Below are 22699 nucleotides of genomic sequence, written 5' to 3' on the forward strand. Positions count from 1 at the left end.
GCAATACAGTTAAATTTGTTCTGCAAGTTATTTAATGTTATTTTTAGGTTGTTACACAAAAACCTCCATGCAACGTCCTCAAATGTCTGTGGATAACCAGCTCTACATTGCATGGTTGAATAGTTGGAATCCATCTCTGTGTATACAGTGGGTACGGAAAGTATTCAGACCCCCTTAAATGTTTCACTCTTTGTTATATTGCAGCCAATTGCTAAAATCATTTATGTTCATTTTTTTTCCTCATTATTGTACACACAGCACCCCATATTGACAGAAAAACACAGACTTGTTGACATTTTTGCACATTTATTAAAAAAGAAAAACTGAAATATCACATGGTCCTAAGTATTCAGACCCTTTGCTGTGACACTCATATATTTAACTCAGGTGCTGTCCATTTCTTCTGATCATCCTTGAGATGGTTCTACACCTTCAATTGAGTCCAGCTGTGTTTGATTATACTGATTGGACTTGATTAGGAAAGCCACACACCTGTCTATATAAAACCTTACAGCTCACAGTGCATCTCAGAGCAAATGAGAATCATGAGGTCAAAGGAACTGCCTGAAGAGCTCAGAGACAGAATTGTGGCAAGGCACAGATCTGGCCAAGATTACAAAAAAAATTCTGCTGCCCTTAAGGTTCATAAGAGCACAGTGGCCTCCATAATCCTTAAATGGAAGACGTTTGGGATGACCAGAACCCTTCCTAGAGCTGGCCGTCCGGCCAAACTGAGCTATCGGGGGAGAAGAGCCTTGGTGAAAGTTGTAGTAAGTCAACCATCACTGCAGCCATCCACCAGTCGGGGCTTTATGGCAGAGTGGCCCGACGGAAGCCTCTCCTCAGTGCAAGACACATGAAAGCCTGCATGGAGTTTGCTAAAAAACACCTGAAGGACTCCAAGATGGTGATAAATAAGATTCTCTGGTCTGATGAGACCAAGATAGAACATTTTGGCCTTTAATCTAAGCGGTATGTGTGGAGAAAACCAGGCACTGCTCATCACCTGTCCAAAACAGTCTCAACAGTGAAGCATGTGGTGGCAGCATCATGCTGTGGGGGTGTTTTTCAGCTGCAGGGACAGGACAACTGGTTGCAATCGAGGGAAAGATGAATGCGGCCAAGTACAGGGATATCCTGGACGAAAACCTTCACCAGAGTGCTCTGGACCTCAGACTGGGCCGAAGGTTCACCTTCCAACAAGACAATGACCCTAAGCACACCGCTAAAATAACGAAGGAGTGGCTTCACAACAACTCCGTGACTGTTCTTGAATGGCCCAGCCAGAGCCCTGACTTAAACCCAATTGAGCATCTCTGGAGAGACCTGAAAATGGCTGTCCACCAACGTTTACCATCCAACCTGACAGAACTGGAGAGGATCTGCAAGGAGGAATGGCAGAGGATACCCAAATCCAGATGTGAAAAACTTGTTGCATCTTTCCCAAAAAGACTCATGGCTGTGTTAGATCAAAAGGGTGCTTCTACTAAATACTGAACAAAGGGTCTGAATACTTAGGTCCATGTGATATTTCAGTTTTTCTTTTTTAATAAATGTGCAAAAATGTCAACAATTAACTTAAATGATTTTAGCAAATGGCTGCAAATAACAAAGAGTGAAACATTTAAGGGGGTCTGAATACTTTCCGTACCCACTGTATTATGTGTGCATGTTTCTTATGAAATTATGGACTACGACATAACCACAAACATTTTATTAATTTCCACATAACTTGGAAACAATCTCATAAATCGTTGCGTAAGAAAGGGCATGCTTAGGCATGCAATGATCTCACAACATGATGACTTCACTGGATGAGTTGTATAAAATATACAATAGCAGTTTATCATTCAATGAATTTAGGTGATGTCGGTCAGGTCCCACTGAGAAACATAAGCTGGTATTTTTTACACTGCTTTCAGTCCCGATCGTTATCCAAGTTGCTGGACAGAGAGACAGGGAGAAAATCACACAGAAGAGTAACAGCAGAAGAGAACAGGCGAGAAAACATGCTGTATAAATCTCCACAGGCTCAGATCTTCAGTCAACATGTTCATAGGTGGGGTGGCATAGAGACATACTGTTCACGTGCCCGCTGTATGTGCGGTCACCTGTATATAACCTGCCCGCTGGGATGGTTTCTCAATTATAAAAGGCACTCAGCATATCAATAATATCTTGCAAACTTGTTAAAAGATGTTAAAGGGATAGTTCTGCCAAAAATATGTGGAAGAATATTGGGTGAACTATGCCTTTAACTGCTCAGTTATATAGAATACATATCGAAAACAGTGCTAACAGTCTCAAACTTTATCGAGTATGAGCCAGAAAACAACCACCGCCGCACCTCTGTTGTACTCTTATGTCACGTGGTGTACAAGGAAAGACGAGTCTTTAATAGTGAGTCTGGCATAGAGGTGCTCAATAGAGTCAAAACAAAGGGCACAACTGCATTGTGCTGCAATTGAGTGAGGCGGGATTCATGAGTGAATATTGAATTATTCATGAGAGTTTGTTATGATACAAAAGTGCGATGATGAAGCCCTTTAAGATAGCTCTTACCACAGACGTACAGTTATGTCAAATCTGGGTATGTAGATGAGAGAGTTGTTTATTGACAGATGAAGAAATGAGTGTCTGCAGCGATTATATAGGGCTGTACCCTGGAATATACTGCAGAGGGGGGCGTGTTGACTTGGACTGTTTGGTTGCATATGAAGAGTTGCATCGATAATGTGCCATTTAGAAAATAAATAAATGTGAAATAATCTGTGGTAAAACATATCAGACGAGCTGTATACAGTAAATGTGTGTCATACTTCAGTTCTACACAATGTTGTAAATGGATCTTTATTGTGAATCAAGGAAAAAAATTAAGCAACATTAACTAATGGATTTTGATGGAAATATATAATAAATTGAACCATAATAGAAGTTTGCAATTTACATGGGCTTGCCCCAACTGACAGATATTAACCACTGTATTTTTCGGGTTCCTTATATTAAGAAGTGGTGCTAAGTGTGCGTTGTGTGCATATTTTACTCTTGATGACAATTCTGTTATTGACATATGTTTAAATAAAGAAATGAATGAACAAAATGGCAACACCGATGTTGAGTAAAACCACCAGGACCACCAGGACAGTGCTTGAGCCCTGCGAAAAGAGAGCAAAATGTAGTTATTAGAATTGTATAAAAGTATCAAAAGTATCATATTAATATGTCTGTTTTACATGCACCACTAAATGCTGCATTGAGTAAAATCAGAAGTGAAGTTCACATTTTTTATGATAAAATACTTTCTTCTATTCCAGATTAATATGCAGAAACAACCAAGTAAATATGCGTAGGTTGATTTCCATGAAAACCTGAGTAGCTTTTGCCATTGCTCTGTTTGTTTGAGCATCCCGACCAGCCTGACAAAGCAACACTGGTTCAACCAATGGCATTAGATCAGGTCGGGACTATCTGTTAGAAATAGAAATAGCATGGAATTGAATGATTCCAGTTCTGGTTTAGTATGTTTTTTTCTCTCTCTCTCACTAAAATAAGAGTCATTTGTACAGGAATCAGACTACACTAGTCACACTGTATATTTCGCGCTGAAAATAAATAAAAAAAGATTCATAAGAGTCATTTGTTTGGGAATCAGACTAAATGGTCGTGCTGAAATTTTCACAATGCAAATGTAAAAGAACCGACTCATAAGAGTCATTTATTTGGGAATCAGACAAAACCGTCACGCTGAATTTTTCACAACGTAAATTCAAAAGAACTGACTCATAAGAGTAATTTGTTTGGGAATCACACTAAACCATCACACTGAAATTTTCACAATGTAAATTCAAAAGAACCGACTCATAAGAGTAATTTGTTTGGGAATCAGACTAAACCGTCATGCTGATTTTTTCACAATGTAAATTCAAAAGAACCGACTCATAAGAGTCATTTGTTTGGGATTCGTTCATAATGGTTGAGCAGTTTTTTTTGCTGCTGCAAATTCAAAAGGACTACTAGAAAGAGTTATTTGTTCAGGACTTCACTGGTCACGCTGTATGTTTCGTGCTGTAAATAAAATACAAATTTTTCTCATAAGAGTCATGTTTGGGAACCAGACTACACTGGTCAGGCTGAATTTTTCACGCTGTAAATTCAAAAGAACCGACTCCTAAGAGTCATTTGTTTGGGAATCGGATTACACTGGTCACACAGTATGTTTTGCGTTAAAATTAATCATGAGAGTTATTTTTTCAATAACTGGACAACACTGGATGAGCTGTATGTTTTGTGCTATCAATTAAAAGAAACAACTCAAAAGAGTCATTTGTTTGGGAATCGGACTACACTGGTCAAACGGTATGTTTTATGCTGTAAATAAAAAACGATTCATCAGAGTAATTTGTTCAGGAATTGGACTACAATGGTAGGTTTTTGCGCTGATTCAAAAGCGGTGTTGAAGTGCCACTGAAGCAGAGTATTTTAACATTGTTGTGTCCGCATCAGTGAAAGAATGCAGGTTCGAGAATGGTTAACAGCTTTTTTTTAATAATGGAAACGGAGTGTTTGGGAAATAAATGTTCTGTATTCAATGCCATTTGCTGATGCTTTTGGCACAAAATAACACACTTCACCTTTAAATATTTGGAATCATAGATCCATATTAGATACTGCTTGCTGCCTAATGTTGCAAGTGCAACATATACATGATGTAGCAGCTCATTTACACTCATCAAATTTCATTACCGCTTACAGCAAGCACTATTTTGCTTACTGAGTTTGTCTTCATCAGGTCCAGATGCTCTACATATTGGTCCAGGGTTTCTGGAGAGGAAGTTAAAGGGGGTGAAAGAGTAATTTCCCGGTGCAAAGGCCGCTCCTCCATGTCCACCCCGACATTCAAGGTGTCGAGCATCTGCACAGAGTCCATGGACCCCTCCCTGGCTGCAAGACTCCATTCTTTGCATTCATGGTTTCGCTGACGTAGCATCTGCAAATTGTGCCCTTGGAGACTTGAGCATTTCATGCCAGAGCCAAAGTTCTGTTTGGAAATGGAGTCTAGGGGCTGGAACCTCATTTCAACCTGATAATCATTTCCGACTTCTTTCTCCTGCACATGTGAATGGGATGAGATCCGCTGGGAATTGTTTTCAACAGTCCATCCCAGGGTGTACTTGTTGGCTCCACGGTCTGACGGCTGGTAGGCGTTCAAGCTAGACTCGCCGATTGTGTGATTGATAAAAGACTTTCTTGGCTTGTGGTTGGAGTGGACATGCTCATGTTGTTTGTGATAACAGGAAACATGCTCTTGGGGGTTATAATGGTAGGAAACATGTGTTTTTTCATTTGTAGAAATAAAGTCCTTTGGTTTATGATTGGTGGAAGCATGCTCATCGGTCTTGTGATTGGATAAATCATGACCCTTGTGGTTGGAATTTATGTGCACCTGTGGTTTGTACTGGGAATTGTCGTACTCAACAGTTGAGTTCTGATTGGATGGTGTATGATCCCAGTCTCTTTCCCTGGAAATGATATGTTCCCTGGATTTCTGATTCAAGGACACATACTTCCAGTGCTTTTGGTTGGAGGACATTTGATCCCACACATTCTCATGGACCATATGCTCAACTGGCTTGTGATTCGAGGAACCATTCTCCCATGGGTGATGCGTTGAGGAGGTCTGCTCATGTCCGTTAATGTGGCCGATCTCTTCTTCCAGTAGGGATGGAGTTGTGGAGCGACTGCTCTCCCCTTTACTTCCCCTTCTATGAGGATACATGTCAGCGGTCCAGCTGTTGGCTCCACCTCTCAGGGTATCCGTGCCTCTACCTTCTATGAGAACCTGGATCTCAGCGCCTCCTTGTTCGTCCACGGCGGTCTGGCGCATGAAGCAAGCATTTCTGGAGCGATGAGTTGGCGGGCTGCAAGAGGGCGAGGAGGGGTTGCTCAGAACTGGGCTCAGGTTGGGCGTCTGGGCTGGGGGTGTTGTGTCTGGTGTACAGAGCTCAGGACTGTCTGTGCCAGTGGAGGTCACCTCCATGTCTTTTTCTTTCCCGTCCTGATGCTTTGGCCTCTGGCACTCCAGTCCTAGTAAATGGAAAGGTTTATATGTGACATTGGGCACACATTACATGAGAAATACATATTTGTACACGTAAACCACACTGAAAATGTATGAATGTACTTGTATTAGATAGCTCAATATCAAACCAAGCTGCATCTGCAGAAAAATGTCACCAGAACTTTTCTCAATTTTAACTTCACTCTTTTTGCTATAACTTTTAACCAAATGGTCCCAAAGTGATTTTTGGTGGATTTATGAAATCAGTTCCCCCAAAGTTCATACAGGCGTCCTAGCAGAGTAACCAGTTAACAACTTATGAAAGTAGAATTATTGGTGTGTGTTTATAGTTGAAGACTACAGTGTAAAACAGGTCAGAGCCAGTGGCAGTATACAGAGTTCATATAGAGACATAGCTTAGTGCAAGAAAATGTTCCTTGTGTTGTTTTAGTCCCTATTGTCAAAAGATCTTTAGATCTTTTTTTATATTCTAAAATACTTGTGTTAAAACTCTCAAAATGTGCACACTGAGCATAAAGACCTTGCTGACAACTAAACAGAATACATTCAAGCTGAAACATAGTTCCAGATAACTTCGTAATTCTTACGAGATGGCGAAATTGTAAAATATCGTATGACTTAATAATAATAATAATAATTCCTTACATTTATATAGTGCTTTTCTAGGCACTCAAAGCACTTTATATAGTATAGGGGGAACCTCCTCAACCACCACCACCAGTGTGCAGCATCCACCTGGATGATGCGACGGCAGCCATAGTGCGCCAGAACGCCCACCACACACTAGCTATTGGAGGAGAGGAGATGGTAGAGGGATGTAGCCAATTCAGGGATGGAGGGCCATGATAGATAGGAGCCAATGGGGGAATTTGGCTAGGACACTGGGGTTACACCCCTACTCTTTACAAGAAGTGTCCTGGGATTTTTAATGACCACACAGAGTCAGGATCTCAGTTTAACATCTCATCCGAAAGACAATGCTTTTTTTATTTTACAGTATAGTGTCCCCATCACTATACTGGGGCATTAGGACCCACACAGACTGTAGGGTGAGCACCCCCTGCTGGCCTCCCTAATACCACTTTCAGCAGCAACCTTGGTTTTCCCCAGGAGGTCTCCCATCCAGGTACTGGCCAGGCTCAACCCTGCTTAGCTTTAGTGGGCAACCAGGCAATAACTGCAGGGTGATATGGCTGCCGGGACTTGGCTCATATGAAACGGTACGACTTTTAGTTAGTCTCCTACTGTGGCTCAGTTGGTAGAGTGGGTTGGCCACTAATCGCAGGGTTGGTGGTTTGAATCCTGGCCCACATGACTCCACATGCTGAAGTGTCCTTGGGCAAGACACTGAACCCCAAGTTGCTCCCAATGGCAGGCTAGCACCTTGCATGGCAGCTCTGCCACCATTGGTGTATGAATGGGTGAATGTGTCACGGTGTAAATACCATTAAGGTTAAAAAAGCACTATATAAGTGCAGACCATTTACCATGGTACACAAAAGTTATTTTCTTATTGAAGTTATGGTTAAATTTAGGGTTTGGACTTTATGGTTGCATTTAAATTCATGCATTTGGCAGATGCTTTTATCAAAAGCAACTTACAGTGCAATCAATGTATACATTTAATCAGTTTGTGTGTTCACTGAGTATCAAACCCATGATCTTGGCATTGCTAAGGCCATGCTCTACCAGCTGAGCTACAGGAACCTGGGTTTGGGTTGTGGGTTAAACAGAACAAAAATCGTAATAACATTGTTCATTGTTTTGTTTATTTTTCTGTATGGGATTTAAAGTGGTACGTTTTATATGAGCAAACTCGAATTATAGTTTACGATTTGGCCATCTCATACTGTAATCAAGACTTGTTACATTCTTACATGCATTTCAGACATAGAGCTATATTTTCACGAGTGTGCTACGCGCTAAGACCGTACGTGACGTCTTTTCCAAATTTCCGTGCAAGCGCTAATTCTAAGTGCTAATTTTGTGCCAGGGCAAAGTGCAGGTTGTCATGAGTGGGAGTGTTTGCGCTAATCTGTGGGCGTATGCATGCAAACTGGGGGTTTATTGTATGGTAATTAAGTTATTGTAAGGTAATTCGCTATTTTCCTGAGAAATAGTTAATTGCGCTAAGACATCAAAATTTTAAAAAGTCTAAACTCAGTTCCTGTGCATGCAGTTAGTTGATTTCACCAGCAGGTGATAATTAAGTTCATGTCCAAAATCTGTAGCTGTTTTATGAATCAAATATTTATGATATTTGTGTCAAACTATCTTTAGGTCATGGTTTATTTAGTAATAAACCATGCATTTATGTATTTATGATTGAATTTGTATTTATGATCCATTTTGTATTGGTATTTTTCGACCTGTTGTCATAGAGGGATTTTTAAGTCGCTGCAAAAGGGGGAAGAGAGAACAATGTTTTATTTTGGTATGATTTTTTCGACCACTTTGTTATTTTTATTGTATTTTCATTTCATTTAAAGTGTAATTTGAATATAGAAATATTTTGGTTTTAATTTGTTCGTGTTTCAATAAATCAATAACAATTTTCAAAATCAATAACGATACAATGACTGTTAACACTAGCCATGCTTTGTGTGTCAGTAGAAGAAAATAATTGATAATACAAACATTGTCTACAATTTAACAGAACAGAAAACCAAATTTTCCATTGCTATAAAAGGAGCGTATCACTGTCATAGAACTATGCCTGACATTCAACAGGGACGCAGTTAATGCACAAAAGAACGCAAGTCCATATTTCTATTCTTTTAATTTATTGCAATGCATACAGTCGATTTACACTGCAACCTCTTGTCTTTGTTTATATCGCTGGTGCTTGACAGGAAATTAATTATATAATAGAATGCAGATGGTGCTGGAGAAGAAATTAAATTGCACTTGACTGCGCACATTAGCGATTTGCATGTGCAATTTCGCCAAATCAGCTTGCGCATAGACTTAGCGCATGCTTGCAGTAAAATACCAAAACTGATATTGTGCCTTTATGCTGAAGAAATGTACTGATCTGGATTGCTGGTTTTCTAGAAATAAGTTAGACTGACCATTCCCATAGTGATGGAAAGAGGGTGAGAGTTCTTTGGCAATAGCCCTGGCTAGACAACACTCCTCCAGAGCTCTCTGTGCAACTCCCTCTGCAGCCTCTGACTTTCCTCTAGCATGGCTCGTCCTGCAAAAGAAGATTTGGTTCGAATGGCATGACTACAGAAAAACAAAACAAAATGTGCCTACGTGTTTTTTTGTGTTTGTCCATAGCTTTTTAAATACATTTAAAGGGATCATGATATGAGGAATACAATTTTCCTTGATCTTTTGACATATAAGTGGTCATTGTCCTTTTAAAACATACTGTAAGTTTCAGAAATCAAAACTTCCTCCTCACTGTAAAAAGAGCATTTGTTGCCAAAACTACTCATTCTCTATTTTCTACACATTGTGATGTCACACTGTGGTAGACAGTTGCATCTGACCGCCTCCACAACAACATATCAATGCCTACTTAAACTTTAAGGCAAGTAGAGTGAGCAGATGAGTCAAGATCAGAGAGCCAATCATAACAGTGGGTGTTTACTGTCAAGTCTTAAAGGAGAAGCAGCACCAAAACCGAACATTTCTGACAGAGGGTCAGAATGAGGGTGGAAAATTATCATGCTTTACAAATATATGACTATTTTGAGTGCAAAAAAACGTTACTTATATTAGAAGCAAACGTTAAGTAACATATTAAAATAATAAAAAAAGGCATGCCATGACCCCTATAAAGGAATAAAACTATCCCTTTTTATAACAAAGTTTCCTTTGAAGCAAGATCTAACTGTGTCTTACCTGGACAATGCAATCTCAGCCTTCTGCTTGGCAATGTCTGCAGCTTTCTTCGCGGCTTCCACAGCACGATCAACCTTCTCACGGATTTTGCTGGTGCGGAGTGGTATAAGGTTTTTCCGCTTGCCACTCACCAGAGTGTTCTGCTTGTATTTTCCTTCCTCCTTGGTTCCGCCGGGAAAGGTGGTACAGCCATATCCGTGCCGTTTGTTTCCGAACCACTCACCTTCATAGCGAAGCCCGTCTGAGCGGTGACTTACACCCCACCCCGATCGCATATCATTCCTCCATTCGCCAGCATATGTTTCTGTGACAGTGGCATCAATGCTGCCCCCTGCCTCAGCCTCACCTAGGCTGATATTGGAGTTGATTTCTGATGCGGCAGAGCTGACGGTGCTCATACCTGCCTCGCTGCAGAAGGAACTCTGCTTGCTTAACTGGCTGGCCAAAGAGCTTTTGGATTCAGACCTACGCAACTTCAAACCACTCAGTATGGACTGTCGGAAGCGCCCTTTCCTCTTCCTGTGCCTGTCTGATTCACTCTGAGCACAAAGTACAAAGCCGCTGCGCCCCAACGGACTCCCAGAGACCCCACTGATACCAGAGCCATCTTCTGGAGTGGGGACCCCTTCGCTGTGATCAGAGCGAAGCGAGTTAATGGAAGTGCACATGGGGGAGAAGATGATGGCAGCCATGCCATAAGGCACACTCTGTCGCATACCATAGCCATGACGCATACCACTCAACCACTGGCCCTGGTATGTACCTGCGAGAGGAACAGGGATAGAGCAGAGTGTTATTTATATTATTTGTATGCCTACAAATGACATAATCAAACATTAGGCTGTGTTTTTGTGTGCCGTTTCTTGTCACAAAGTCTGTTTCTCAGTAACAATAAGATTTGGAGTCGAAAATCCAGTTACCCAAATGTGTGTTCTCTCTACCAGAGGTATGTCGATTTCAAACACAAAAACCTCTTAAATTAGAAAAGTATCTTTGTGACGTGTCCACCTGGAGTCTTTACACTGATGCAGATTACACAAGCACAAATACTACGGCAATGGTAAAGGACCTCTTAATGATATTTGATGTATAAAACAAGCCCAGATTGAACTTGTGACAGAAAGCAAGTACTTTGCAGCCTCTGTAAGGTGCAATTTAATTACCACAGAAGCAGGTCAAGTTTGAACTATCACGCAAATGCAGAATGAGACGTTTTTGTCTGCAAGCGCTTTTCATGTGGAGTTCAAACTGACTCTCGCGGCACTTGACTCTGGCATTGATGCACTAGCATGAATCATGAATGCGGCTTCACAATTGCAGTAACAATAGCCACAGCCTGCTGGCTGATTAATTTTATGGAGGATGAAGGCTTAAGAGATTTGATGCCCATTGTAATTAAAATGCAACCTATGGGGAGACTACTTATTTTAATTAGTCAAACTCTCAGTTAGACTTTGGAAAATGTTTAATGTTCCTTGACTTGGTGCTATTTTAGTGCATTTCTGTCTTTACACTGTGGAAGGCTTTGTTTGGAAATATGTACAATTGTTACATATTGTTTTGCTTCCTTTAAAAGGGAATAATTGTATTAAAAGTTATATATAGAGAGTCAAATTTCAGCACTTTCAAAATCTGTGATTAATCGCAATTAACAATTAAAAATTATGTAATTACAATATTTAATAGACTGACAGCACTAGTTTTTAGTATCATAAATGTATACATTTATGCATTTGGCAGATGCTTTTATCCAAAGCAACTTACAGAGTCCTTATTACAGGGACAATCCCCCCGGAGCAACCACAAGACTAAGTGACTTGCTCAAGGACACAATGGTGGTGGCTGTGGGGAGCGAACCAGCAACCTTCTGATTACCAGTTATGTGCTTTAGCCCACTACACCACCACCACTCCATCTTGAACATCTTATACCAAGATGTTCAAGATGATTAAATAAAACCTTTTTTTAATAACTGTCCAATAAGTGAAAGGATAGAATTTGGGGTAAAAAGCCCCCCTGTTGCAGGTGCTAAAGTTAGTCATAAAACATTGTTTTTCTTAAGTGAGGCGAATAGATTTGTTAGGAAACATTTTCAAAGTAGGCTCACATTGACTGATTCAATCATAATGGAGAATACTTGAAATGCCAAACATAATTGAAATGAACAGGAAATTGTGTACCCTTTTCTGAAGTGGTTATCTTAAAGGTGCACTCTTTTTCCTCATTAAAAGTTTAACGCCTAAAGACATTAATTGTAATTTTGCAGTATATGAAGGGAATCATGAGCACTCGCATTAAAATGAAGACTCCAGTCATACCAGTAACCTTATAAAAGCTGTTTTATTCTACATGGAGAGGGTCCACACATGGGAGCTGCCATGTTAGCCGAATACTACTCCCTTATATCTCAGTAACCGTCCTGTTATTTGACACTTTCACTTATTGAATAAAGTAATCATGGCTTACTTTTAATTCAAAAGTCTCTATTTGCATAAGTTGCCCTGTAACTATTGCCCCTACATCGCCAATATACTGTATCACTGTATAAATGATGTCATGTTACCTGAGATAATGCTTAAAAAAACGCATTTTCACGGCTACTGCGCATGCATGTTATTGAGTTGATTGACAGATGTCTGTATATCAAATCTGATTGGCTCTTTTACCTAAAAGGTGGTACTTCATTTCTACATCCGTCGACTTTTGGGCATTCCAATTTCTTCCATTCATTTTCAAACAAATAGCTTTATTAAAAGTAGCACCATATTTATTTTTCGACAGGAATAAAAATGAACATGTGAGAGATCCACTTGGACAAAGTTGTATGCCGGTCCTAAATCACAATTTATTTATGTTTTGTTTTGTTTTGAAAGATGCATTTTTTAAAGCTTCTTCACCTGAACGGTCCCCAGAGAGCAAGGAGTTGTTGATTAAACATCTATTTTTAGTTGTAAGGGTCGGGATCAGTTGTCAATCAACATTCACTATTTAGTCGGTACATCAGAATGTTGTCAGGTTGAAAATAGAACATATCTTCAACGAGGGATGAGGTCCATTCATCAACACCGACAGATTAGGTTAAAATCATAATGTTTGTTAGAAACTTGGTTAGAGAAGTCGAAGTTCTGGACATGCGTATTTTTTTAAACTACACCGGCGTTCTGTCAAAGTCTGTTCCCCCTGTTTCCCCTGAGGTTAGTGTTCCCTGTAGCACCCCGTTAAACATTAAACATAGTGGGAACAGACTTTGACACTAACCTAAGGGGAAACATAGGGGGAACAAACTTCAAAATTAACCTTAAGAGAAAACATAGGGGAACAGACATCGACACACACATTAAGACTTCAACACTTACCTAAAGGAGAAAAATAGGTTTGTGTCGAAGTATGCAGCGAGTATGCTCACCCTATGGTCTGTGTGGGTCCTAATGCCCCAGTATAGTGACGGGGACACTATAGTGTAAAAAGGCACCGTCCTTCGGATGAGATGTTAAACTGAGGTCCTGACTCTCTGTGGTCATTAAAAATTCCCCCCATTGGCCCCTATCTATCATGGCCTCGTATTAATCTCCATCCCTGAACTGGCTACATCACTCTACTCTCTCCTCCCCACCAATAGCTGGTGTGTGGTGGACGTTCTGGCGCACTATGGCTGCCGTCGCATCATCCATATGCTATGTAAAGTGCTTTGAGTGCCTAGAAAAGCGCTATATAAATGTAAGGAATTATTATTATTATTATTAATAACTATTATTATTATTATGTTCCCCTATGTTTCCCCTTAGGTTAGTGTCGAAGTCTGTTTCCCTTATGTTTCCCCTTAGGTTAGTGTGGAACACACTTAGTGGGAACACACTTTAACACTAACCTAAAGGTGAAACATAGGTGTAAAATACTTGGACACTTACCTATAGGGGAAACTGACTTTGACACTAACCTTAAGAGGAAACAATGGGGGAACACAATTCAACACTAACCTTAAGGGGAAATATTGGGGGAAAACACTTTAACATTAATCTAAAGGGGAAACTTAGGGGAACTATAATTTGACACTAACCTATAGGGAAAACTGACTTTGGCACTAACATTGAGGGGAAACATATGTGGAACAGATTTCGACACTAACCTAAATGGGGAACATGGGGCAAAAATACTTCGACAATAATCTATAGGGGGAACATACTTCAACACTAACCTTAAGAGGAAACTGCCTTTGGCACTGATCTTAAGGGGAAACATAGGGGGAACAGACTTCAACGCTAACATTAAGCGGAAACATAGAGGGAACAGACTTTGACACTATTCTAAGGGGAAACATAGGGGGAATAGACTTCAATGCTAACATTAAGGGGAAACATAGGGGGAACAGACTTTGACACTATTCTAAGGGGAAACATAGGGGAACATACTTCAAAATTAACCTTAAGGGAAAACAGAGTGGGAACAGAATTTGAAACGAACCTTAGGGGAAACACAGGGGGAACACACTTCAACACTAACATAAAGGGGCAACATAGGTTTGTGTCGAAGTATGTTCCCCTAAGAAGAACCAAAGGGAAATAGACTTCGACATTAACCTTAAGAGGAAACATAGGGGGAACAAACTTCGACACTAACCTAAAGGGGAAACATAGGGGAACACACGTCGACACTAACCTTAAAGGGAAACAAAGGGGGAACACACTTCAACTATAACTTAAAGGGGAAACATAGGGGAACACACTTCGATACTAAACTTAAAGGGAAACATTGGGGAACACACTTCAACTGTAACTTAAAGGGGAAACATAGGGGAACACACTTCGACACTAACCTTAAGTTGAAACATAGGGGAACACACTTCGACACTAACCTTAAGGGGAAACATAGGGAAACACACTTCGACACTAACCTTAAGGGGAAACATAGGGGAACACACTTCGACACTAACCTTAAGGGGAAACATAGGGGAACACACTTCGACACTAACCTTAAGGGGAAACATAGGGGAACACACTTCAACACTAACCTTAAGGGGAAACATAGGGGAACACACTTCGACACTAACTTTAAGGGGAAATATAGGGGAACACACATCGACACTAACCTTAAGGGGAAACATAGGGGAACACACTTCAACACTAACCTTAAGGGGAAACATAGGGGGAACAGACTTGGACAAAGGAGAAACATAGAGGGAGCAGAGTTCAACACTAACCTTAAGGGGAAACATAGGGGGAACAGACTTCGACAAAGGGGAAACATAGGGGAACAGACTTCGACAGAACACCGGGCCAACCATCAGTGGACACGTCGCTAGAAAAAGGTAAGCATAAATATACTTTTATTCATCATTTTACACAATGTTTTGAAGATTTGAATTGTTTTAGCCTTCAGTGTTTTGAAAACATTCCCACTTGGAAATTTTGTAACTAAATGCCCTATTTGTGTACTACCCAGTTTTCTGTGAGGCAGCCGGTAAGTGAGATAAATTGAGATAATTCACCATGTTGGAGTCATTTCAGTTTTAGTAGATGGTCAATTTCAATATTATATTTTCTAAACATTAACTTTAGTTAAATTCATTCATTTCTCTGTCTTCCGCTCTGCAATGTCATATGATGCGTGCACAAGCCTGCAGTGGTCAATAATACACAAGTTGAATAAATGTTAAAACTGTCATTACTTTCTCAAATACTGTGTTTTAAGTTTAGGGACAAACCTTGTGGCATTTTCTGCACTAATGTTTATAGAGGTCCAACTGAGCATGGCAAAGATAGACGTCTCAAGTTCTCTTTATTATATTACAACTGTATGTCTCACAACAACAATATAAAATAGATATAAAAGCATTGTCATCTGCTGTACCTATAAATTGTGCTGGGAAACAGTTGGTGTCTTTTGTGTTTTACCTAAAGGATTTTATGATAATGATTAGTAATAGGACTGTTAATAATACTGCTTAATAATATCACTTGTACATATTTGTCTATTTCCGAGAGATGTCCAGTGCCTTACCCGTTTCATTTGTTTCATGCTTCAGAATGTAATCATTTTTAGACAATCATATTTTTGCATTGTTGAAACTTTTCTGCTGCATTGTTTTTTTGAGGGATTGCCTTTGCAGTAAATCCACCCCAAAGAGGCTCAAATACAGAAGACAGTTTTGAGTATTGTACTGTAGTTCCAAATATCTCAAGATAATATTTGATATACTGTAGGATGAAGTTAAAATAGAATAACCTGTTATTTTTCTATAATTCTAGAATTTACATTCATAAGACTTGAGTTTATTATGGAATGACTCACTGTTGAAATGCAGTTTCACTGTGATTGATGCCTTTTCTTTCAGCTTTATGGAGGAACTTCTCAACAGAGCCACAGCACATCACTATATTTTAAAGGCTTTCTCATCACTGATCACAATTTTCCACCTTTGCAAGCTTACATAGTGCAGACCAAAAAACAGATGTCACTGGAAATAAATGTTGCCTGTACACTTACTGATGTACATTAATCACTCCATAAAAAGTACTTATTAAATATGTATGACTTTCTTTCTTCACCAGAACACATTTGAAGAAAATGGTGATCAGACTTTTGAAGCTCCACAAATCACAGACAGTCAGCATAAACTTCATCCATACAACTCCAGCTTCTGTTCAGCGTTCCTCCTACACAGCTGTAAACAGCACTGCTCTTCCATGTGCGCCGCACATGCATCAGTTCTTGAAGCAATGATTTTAACTATTGATGAATTTAAATATTGGGGCCTGGGTAGCTCAGCGATTATTGATGCTGACTACCACCCCTGGAGTCGCAAGTTCAAATACAGGGTGTGCTGAGTGACTCTAGCCAGGACTCCTTAGCAACCAAATTGGCCCGGTTGCAAGGGAGGGTACAGTCACATGGGGTAACCTCCTCGTGGTCGTGATTAGTGGTTCTCGTTCTCAACTCGTGTGGTAAGTTGTGTGTGAGTCCACATGCTGTGAGACTCTGCGGTGTCATGCACAACGAGTCACTTGATAAGATGCGTGGACTGACGGTCTCAGAAGCGGAGGCAACTGAGACTTGTCCTCCACCACCCGGATTGAGTAACCGCACCACCACGAAGACCTAGTAAGAAGAGGGAATTGAGCATGCCAAATGGGGAGAAAAGTGGATAAAAATAAAATTATTAAAAAAGTATTTAAATATGTATCTTTTTTGCACCAAAAGTGATCATTTCACTTTAGAAGACATTAATTTAACCGCTGGATTCGTATAGATGACATTTATGCTGACTGTCTTTGATTTTTGGAGCTTCAATAGTCTGATCAACATCCACTTGTATTATAAGGACCTACTGAGCTAAAATATTTTTCTATTTTTCTTCAAATGTGTTAAGCAGAAGAGAGAAAGCCATTCACAACTGGGATGGCATGAGGGTGAGTAAATGGTGAGAGAATTGTAATATTTGGGTGAACTAACCCTTTATTATTGCCCCCTCGCAATAAATTATCCATGGTTTTACTTTAATAAAATTGTAACAAACATGACTTTAGTAACCATGGCAAATGCCAGTGGTGGCTCAGTGGTTAAGGTCTGGGTTACTGACTGAAAGGTTGGGGGTTCAAGCCCCAGCACCCAGCCCCAGATACCACTGTTGGGCCCTTGAGCAAGACCCTTGACCCTATCTGCTCCAGAAACAGGCACTGTTTCATGGCTGACCCTGCGCTCAGACCCCAGCTTAGTTGGGATATGTGAAAACACCTGCATTTCATTGGCTCTGTACCTGCACAATGACAATAAAGTTGAATCTTAATCTTAAATCGTGTAGTAATGGTTTTTAAAACCCATGGTTAAACAATGGTTTCTGTAGTAAAACAAAGTTTATTTTTCATTTTGTTTTGTTTTTCAGTAGTAACAATAGTTTAATTATGGTAGTAAAACCAAAGGAACCACAAGATTCTAATTTTATTACCATACCTTTCATTGTCCTGAATCATGGTTAAGTATCACGGGTAAAATATGGTTACTACTAAAACCATGTTAAGTTTTGTTGTTATGTTTTACTACAAACACCATTGTTCAACTGTGGTTACAATACTAAAAACACATTTTGTTTTTATGCGAGGGAATACAAAATATTTCAGTATTTCTCTGTCCTCTTAAGGGGCGCCGGATGTTCCAAACCTGTGTGTTATTCTTGTGCGAAACATAAAAGAAGATATTGCAATATTGAATTTCAGTCAACCCTTCACTTTTATAGAAAAGAAAGATGCAATTAAATAAAATGGGGACTGAGATTGTCACTGCCATACATCTACTTTTGTGTTCCAAAGAGCAAAAATGTCTACGGTTCAGAACAATACGAGGGTGCGTATACGATGACTGAATTTTTATTTTATGGATGAGCTAACTCTTAAAATCTGTCAAATTGACATCCATTGGTGAATGCAACAGTGTGAAGGCATTTTTCTATAATTGGCTGTTAAGTATTAAGATTTATCTGTAGAAAAAGCTTATGTATTTGTAAATATATATTTTTTATATATAAAACAATGAGTATCTGAATGCGCTGTGTTTAATAAAGGGCACATAAATAGGCTGATCTATTCATTTTAAGTGTTTGGGATTTTATAAAGAAAACTAGAAAATACATTGATTGCATAACGTCGTTTTACCCAACTAACCAAACCAATCAGATCGATTTTATGTTTGTTTTCAGTGGTGTGAACGACGTGGATTCAACGTGACTTCGATGAGCAAAAAGATGAGGAATCAACGTCGGAGATCAACCGAGAGAGGCATCAATTCTACATCGATTCAGTGTCAGTTTTCTATGTAGGTCAACACCAATTTAAACAACAGTATAACACATTGAAGAGACAGTAAGTATCTCTCACAGCCTCATTTTCATTATAGTCCAAAATTAAAGCAACTCTCCAAGGTGCTGAAATGTAGGGATGATGAGTGTAACCTCACTATTGTTAGGTACTTTACCAAGAATACTGTCCTGTTTAGTTAACAAGTCAATTGGTTTAGCAAACAATATCATATTGATCATTTTCCAGATTTGTACACAAGTCTAACGATCTTTCAAATGAAGATGTGTGTCATGCAATTAGAGAATTTGAGAACATTAACAATGCCTAAATTATCTGTCTGCGTATAACAAGGAGGTTTTTGTTACACTATTGATACATGCCCCAATCAATCAGTTTCCTCATTCCCACCGCATTAATAACGATCGAGCATGCCAGGAAGCAGATTACACAAGCATGTGAAACAGCCAATCTGCGATCACAGTGAAACTAGTTTCTAGTGACACAATGACCTGCTGTCAATAGTTTTCCATTGAGATTTACAGTACAGGGGCATCTGTAGTGAAATTAGCTTATATAATGAAATGTTGAGATTTAATTTAGATTAGTGTATAATTTGACTAATGTGCAAACATTAAAAATGTGTATTTAATAGACATGATACACTATAGTTTACTGGACTGTTGCTGAATATGAGAGAAAAAAAGTACTGTTAAAGGTACAAAGGCCATTACAGGGGTGAGCTTTTTGGTACCTCTAGTTGAAACTTATAACTTGTTCTGGGTATATAATTGGGGTCGGTACCAAAATGCGACTTTAAAGTGGGCAAGTGGTTGCCTCTTCATTGGACCTGGAGGGGTGTCCAAAGTTTCTGGGGGGGCAAAAGAACACCCCCCCCCCATCCCCCCAAATGCAACCGGATGGTAGCCAGAACTTTGAAGGTTAAAAAAGCACATAAAGACACCTTAAAAATAATCCATACAACTCCAGTGGTTAAATCCATGTCTTCAGAAGTGATATGATCAGTGTGACAATTTTTCAATGTTCGTACTATAAATCTCCATTTTAACTTTCTTTTGTTCTTGGCGATTCGCATTCTTTGTGCATATTACCACCTACTGGTCAAGGGTGGAGATTTATATTAAAAAGGACTTAAACGTTGATCTGTTTCTCACCCACACTTATCATATCGCTTCTGAAGACATTGATTTAATCAATGCAGTCTTATAGATTACTTTTATGATGCATTTATGTGCTTTTTGGAGCTTCAAATTTCTGTCCACCATACACTTGCATTGTATAGAGATATTCTTCTAAAAGCATTTAGCAGAAGAAAGAAAGTCACACATCTGGGATGGCATGAGGGTAAGTAAATTATGAGAGAATACAATTTTGGGGGTAAACAAATGCATACTCAAAACAAGGGATGGCCTTAAACAGTACCCTTTTTTCTGAAAGTGATGCCTTTTGCAAAGAAAACTTGTTTGGTGGAAAAGTGTAGCGATATAGATTACAGATATATAGTTTCTCACCTCCATCGGAATAGGTCTCCGAGCCATATCCATCCTGTAAGCCATTACTCCAGGTGCCCTCATAACAGGAGCCGCTGCTAGTGCTTTCCAACTTGCCATACCTGCCCTTAAACCCTTGTGTCCATTCACCCTTGTACTCCCATCTCCCTTTGATTTCCACACCAATGCCATGCCTTTTGCCCTGTGCCCAGGTTCCCTTGTAACTGTTCCCACTGGGCCAAGTGTAAACTCCAAGAACTTCAAAGCCATGACTCCAGGCCCCCACATACTCGCCCTGGCCCTGGGGCCCCGTGCAAACCCCTCGGCCATGCGCCTTGCCCTGTTCCCACCCTCCACAGTACGACCCCCCATCATCAAAGTCAAACCTGCCTCCAGTGGACATGCATGAAACAGGTTTTGGCAAATTTTCAGAATGTCAAGTTGAAGGAAGCAATTGGCAAGCAAAAAAAGGAAGACTACGATAAACAAAACAGGAAGTGTTACAGCAACATTCCTCCTGTCATTCAAGTAGATTTTGACCGGATAGAAAAAAAACAGTGCTTTTAAGTCCAGACAATTTAAAGGGGTGGAAATGAATTTACCATGCTACCATCCTGCCGTTATAGCCCCTGCCTGCTTGTGCTCAACCTTTGGTAATGGATGTCTCTATTAAGCATGCTGCTTCTGATGGGCATGCAGATGCTGAGCTTCTCCCTCTCTTTCTCTCTCTGCACGGTCCCAAATGGCTGAGAATCAGCCGTGCTCCGCGTTCCCTGCGTGGAGATCAGCAGGCAAACAAGGCCTAGTTTTTTTCCACGACCACAGAGATCCACTCAGCAGCAGCATTGATACACTCAATCAGACATTACATCGATCCCCAAACATACCACACCGGCTCTCAAAGATGGGGAAATACAGTAGAGCATCCGTACCCTAGAAGCCTGGAGGATGTTCAGACCTGCCTCTAGATCATGTTTGAAAAAGAAAACGACAGAATTTCCTCATCTATGCCTTCAATAGGATCAATCTGGCACAGCATTTTTCCTATTACTGCTCTTTCTCTCTCTCTCTCTCTCTCTCTCTCTCTCTCTCTCTCTCTCTCCCCCTTTTGCTTGCCTTTCCCTTCTTCACTCCTGCTGTGGTTTAGAGAAGCTTTTTTTCCTGGAAGACTGTTTAAAGCATGAAAAATCAGTGCAATCCTGCTCTTTGGTCCTCTCCTCTTACACGTTTATAGGCATATTTAAAGGTGCGTATCCTTGATGGTCTCATATGATGCTGTGTCTCTAGAATATGCTCATTACAGGACTGTTCCACCCCAACCCATTACCCTCCCCCACTCATGCTCTCCTTTTTTTTCTTAAAGGGATAGAGGGAAAGAAAGGCATATCCATGCAACGGCTTCCCTAATTATTAATCTTTCCCTTATAATTCTGTCCCCATGATACTCTCTAATGATAACTGTTATGCTATTATTAATCCATACATGATTGTTTTTATTACATCTTCAAAGATTAGATTGAAAACTGCATGCATGTTTTCCAATGTCAAGGTATTTTAAATCAATAGCCAGTGAAATGATAATTGCATGAATAATTGCTTTGTAAAACGCTAAACCTGAGTTGAAAAAAATGAAAGGTCCATCTTATTTTCAACCTGAAGACTAAAGATCTGGAGAAACTAAACGGCTTGGAATCATGGCATTCTTTCTTTTTTGTATTGCTTACATTTACCTCATCTCAATTGACAGCATTTGTGGCATAGTCTTGAATACTGTAAAAAAATATTTCAACTCTTCCCTCGTTTATTTAAATGGAAAGCTAAATTCCCATTTACAGTGTAATAAAATCTCTTACTATCATTTTCACTGTCAAGTTATATCCAAAATTGACAACTTTGTTGCTATGACAACATAATGCTGGTAATCTCTGTATGCGATTTTAACACACTAAAATCATGTTAACATGTATAATGTGTACATTGGAACCTGGAATATAACTTAGGTAGGAAGAAAGTAAATAATTGATCACTCCATAGCAGTAGTCTCCAACATGGTGTCCATGAGCACCTGGAGATGGTTGCCAGCCCTTGCTAACATTGCACCAGCCAACCCTGCCACCATCCTTGAATACAACAAGATTCTGGCAATCCCTGATATGCCGATCCACCAGGACCATGCAACAGCATCACGCCCCCAATTGAAATCCAGAAAACCATTCTGGATCCAAGCCCTGACCTTGATAGCCAAAGAGAGAGATGTGAATGCCAGATGGCTTGACTCATGGTCCCATGCAAATGTCCATAATAAGAACCTGATCTTGGATCCAATGAAAGAAGTGCTTTGTTTTTCCCCTCCTCGACGATCATAGACTGCGATAAGCCGGGTCCGAACACACCATGGAAGATGTGCCTAACTGTGATTGTGGTGAGCCACAAACACGCCAGCTATGGAGGTGCTTCAGAAATTCACACGG

At 39.9% G+C, this 22699-nt stretch overlaps 1 protein-coding gene across 1 annotated transcript; it reads right to left on the bottom strand.

Annotated features, from left to right (window-relative positions):
• Positions 1–1709: 1709 nt before the first annotated feature.
• jph3a (junctophilin 3a) lies at positions 1710–21500 on the bottom strand. Its single transcript, XM_052150534.1, has 5 exons — positions 20250–21500; positions 9932–10694; positions 9151–9275; positions 4772–6084; positions 1710–3155 (listed from the first exon to the last, which is right to left on the bottom strand). The coding sequence occupies exons 1-5, from the start codon at positions 20629–20631 to the stop codon at positions 3075–3077; spliced, it is 2664 nt and encodes an 887-aa protein (XP_052006494.1). The 5' UTR covers positions 20632–21500; the 3' UTR covers positions 1710–3074.
• Positions 21501–22699: the final 1199 nt, after the last annotated feature.

Source organism: Xyrauchen texanus, chromosome 2, assembly GCF_025860055.1.
Source record: "Xyrauchen texanus isolate HMW12.3.18 chromosome 2, RBS_HiC_50CHRs, whole genome shotgun sequence".
NCBI classification, from domain to species: Eukaryota; Metazoa; Chordata; class Actinopteri; order Cypriniformes; family Catostomidae; genus Xyrauchen; species Xyrauchen texanus.

Bases quoted from the DNA above. Each gene is read 5' to 3' on its own strand.
- jph3a (XM_052150534.1), bottom strand. From the start codon at position 20,631: ATGTCCACTGGAGGCAGGTTTGACTTTGATGATGGGGGGTCGTACTGT. The intron at 9,276-9,931 runs GTAAGACACAGT...CTTCTTTTGCAG, and splicing joins GCTGAGATTGCATTGTCCAG to GACGAGCCATGCTAGAGGAA. The intron at 3,156-4,771 runs GTAAGCAAAATA...CTCTTTTCGCAG, and splicing joins ACCTGATGAAGACAAACTCA to GGCTCAAGCACTGTCCTGGT.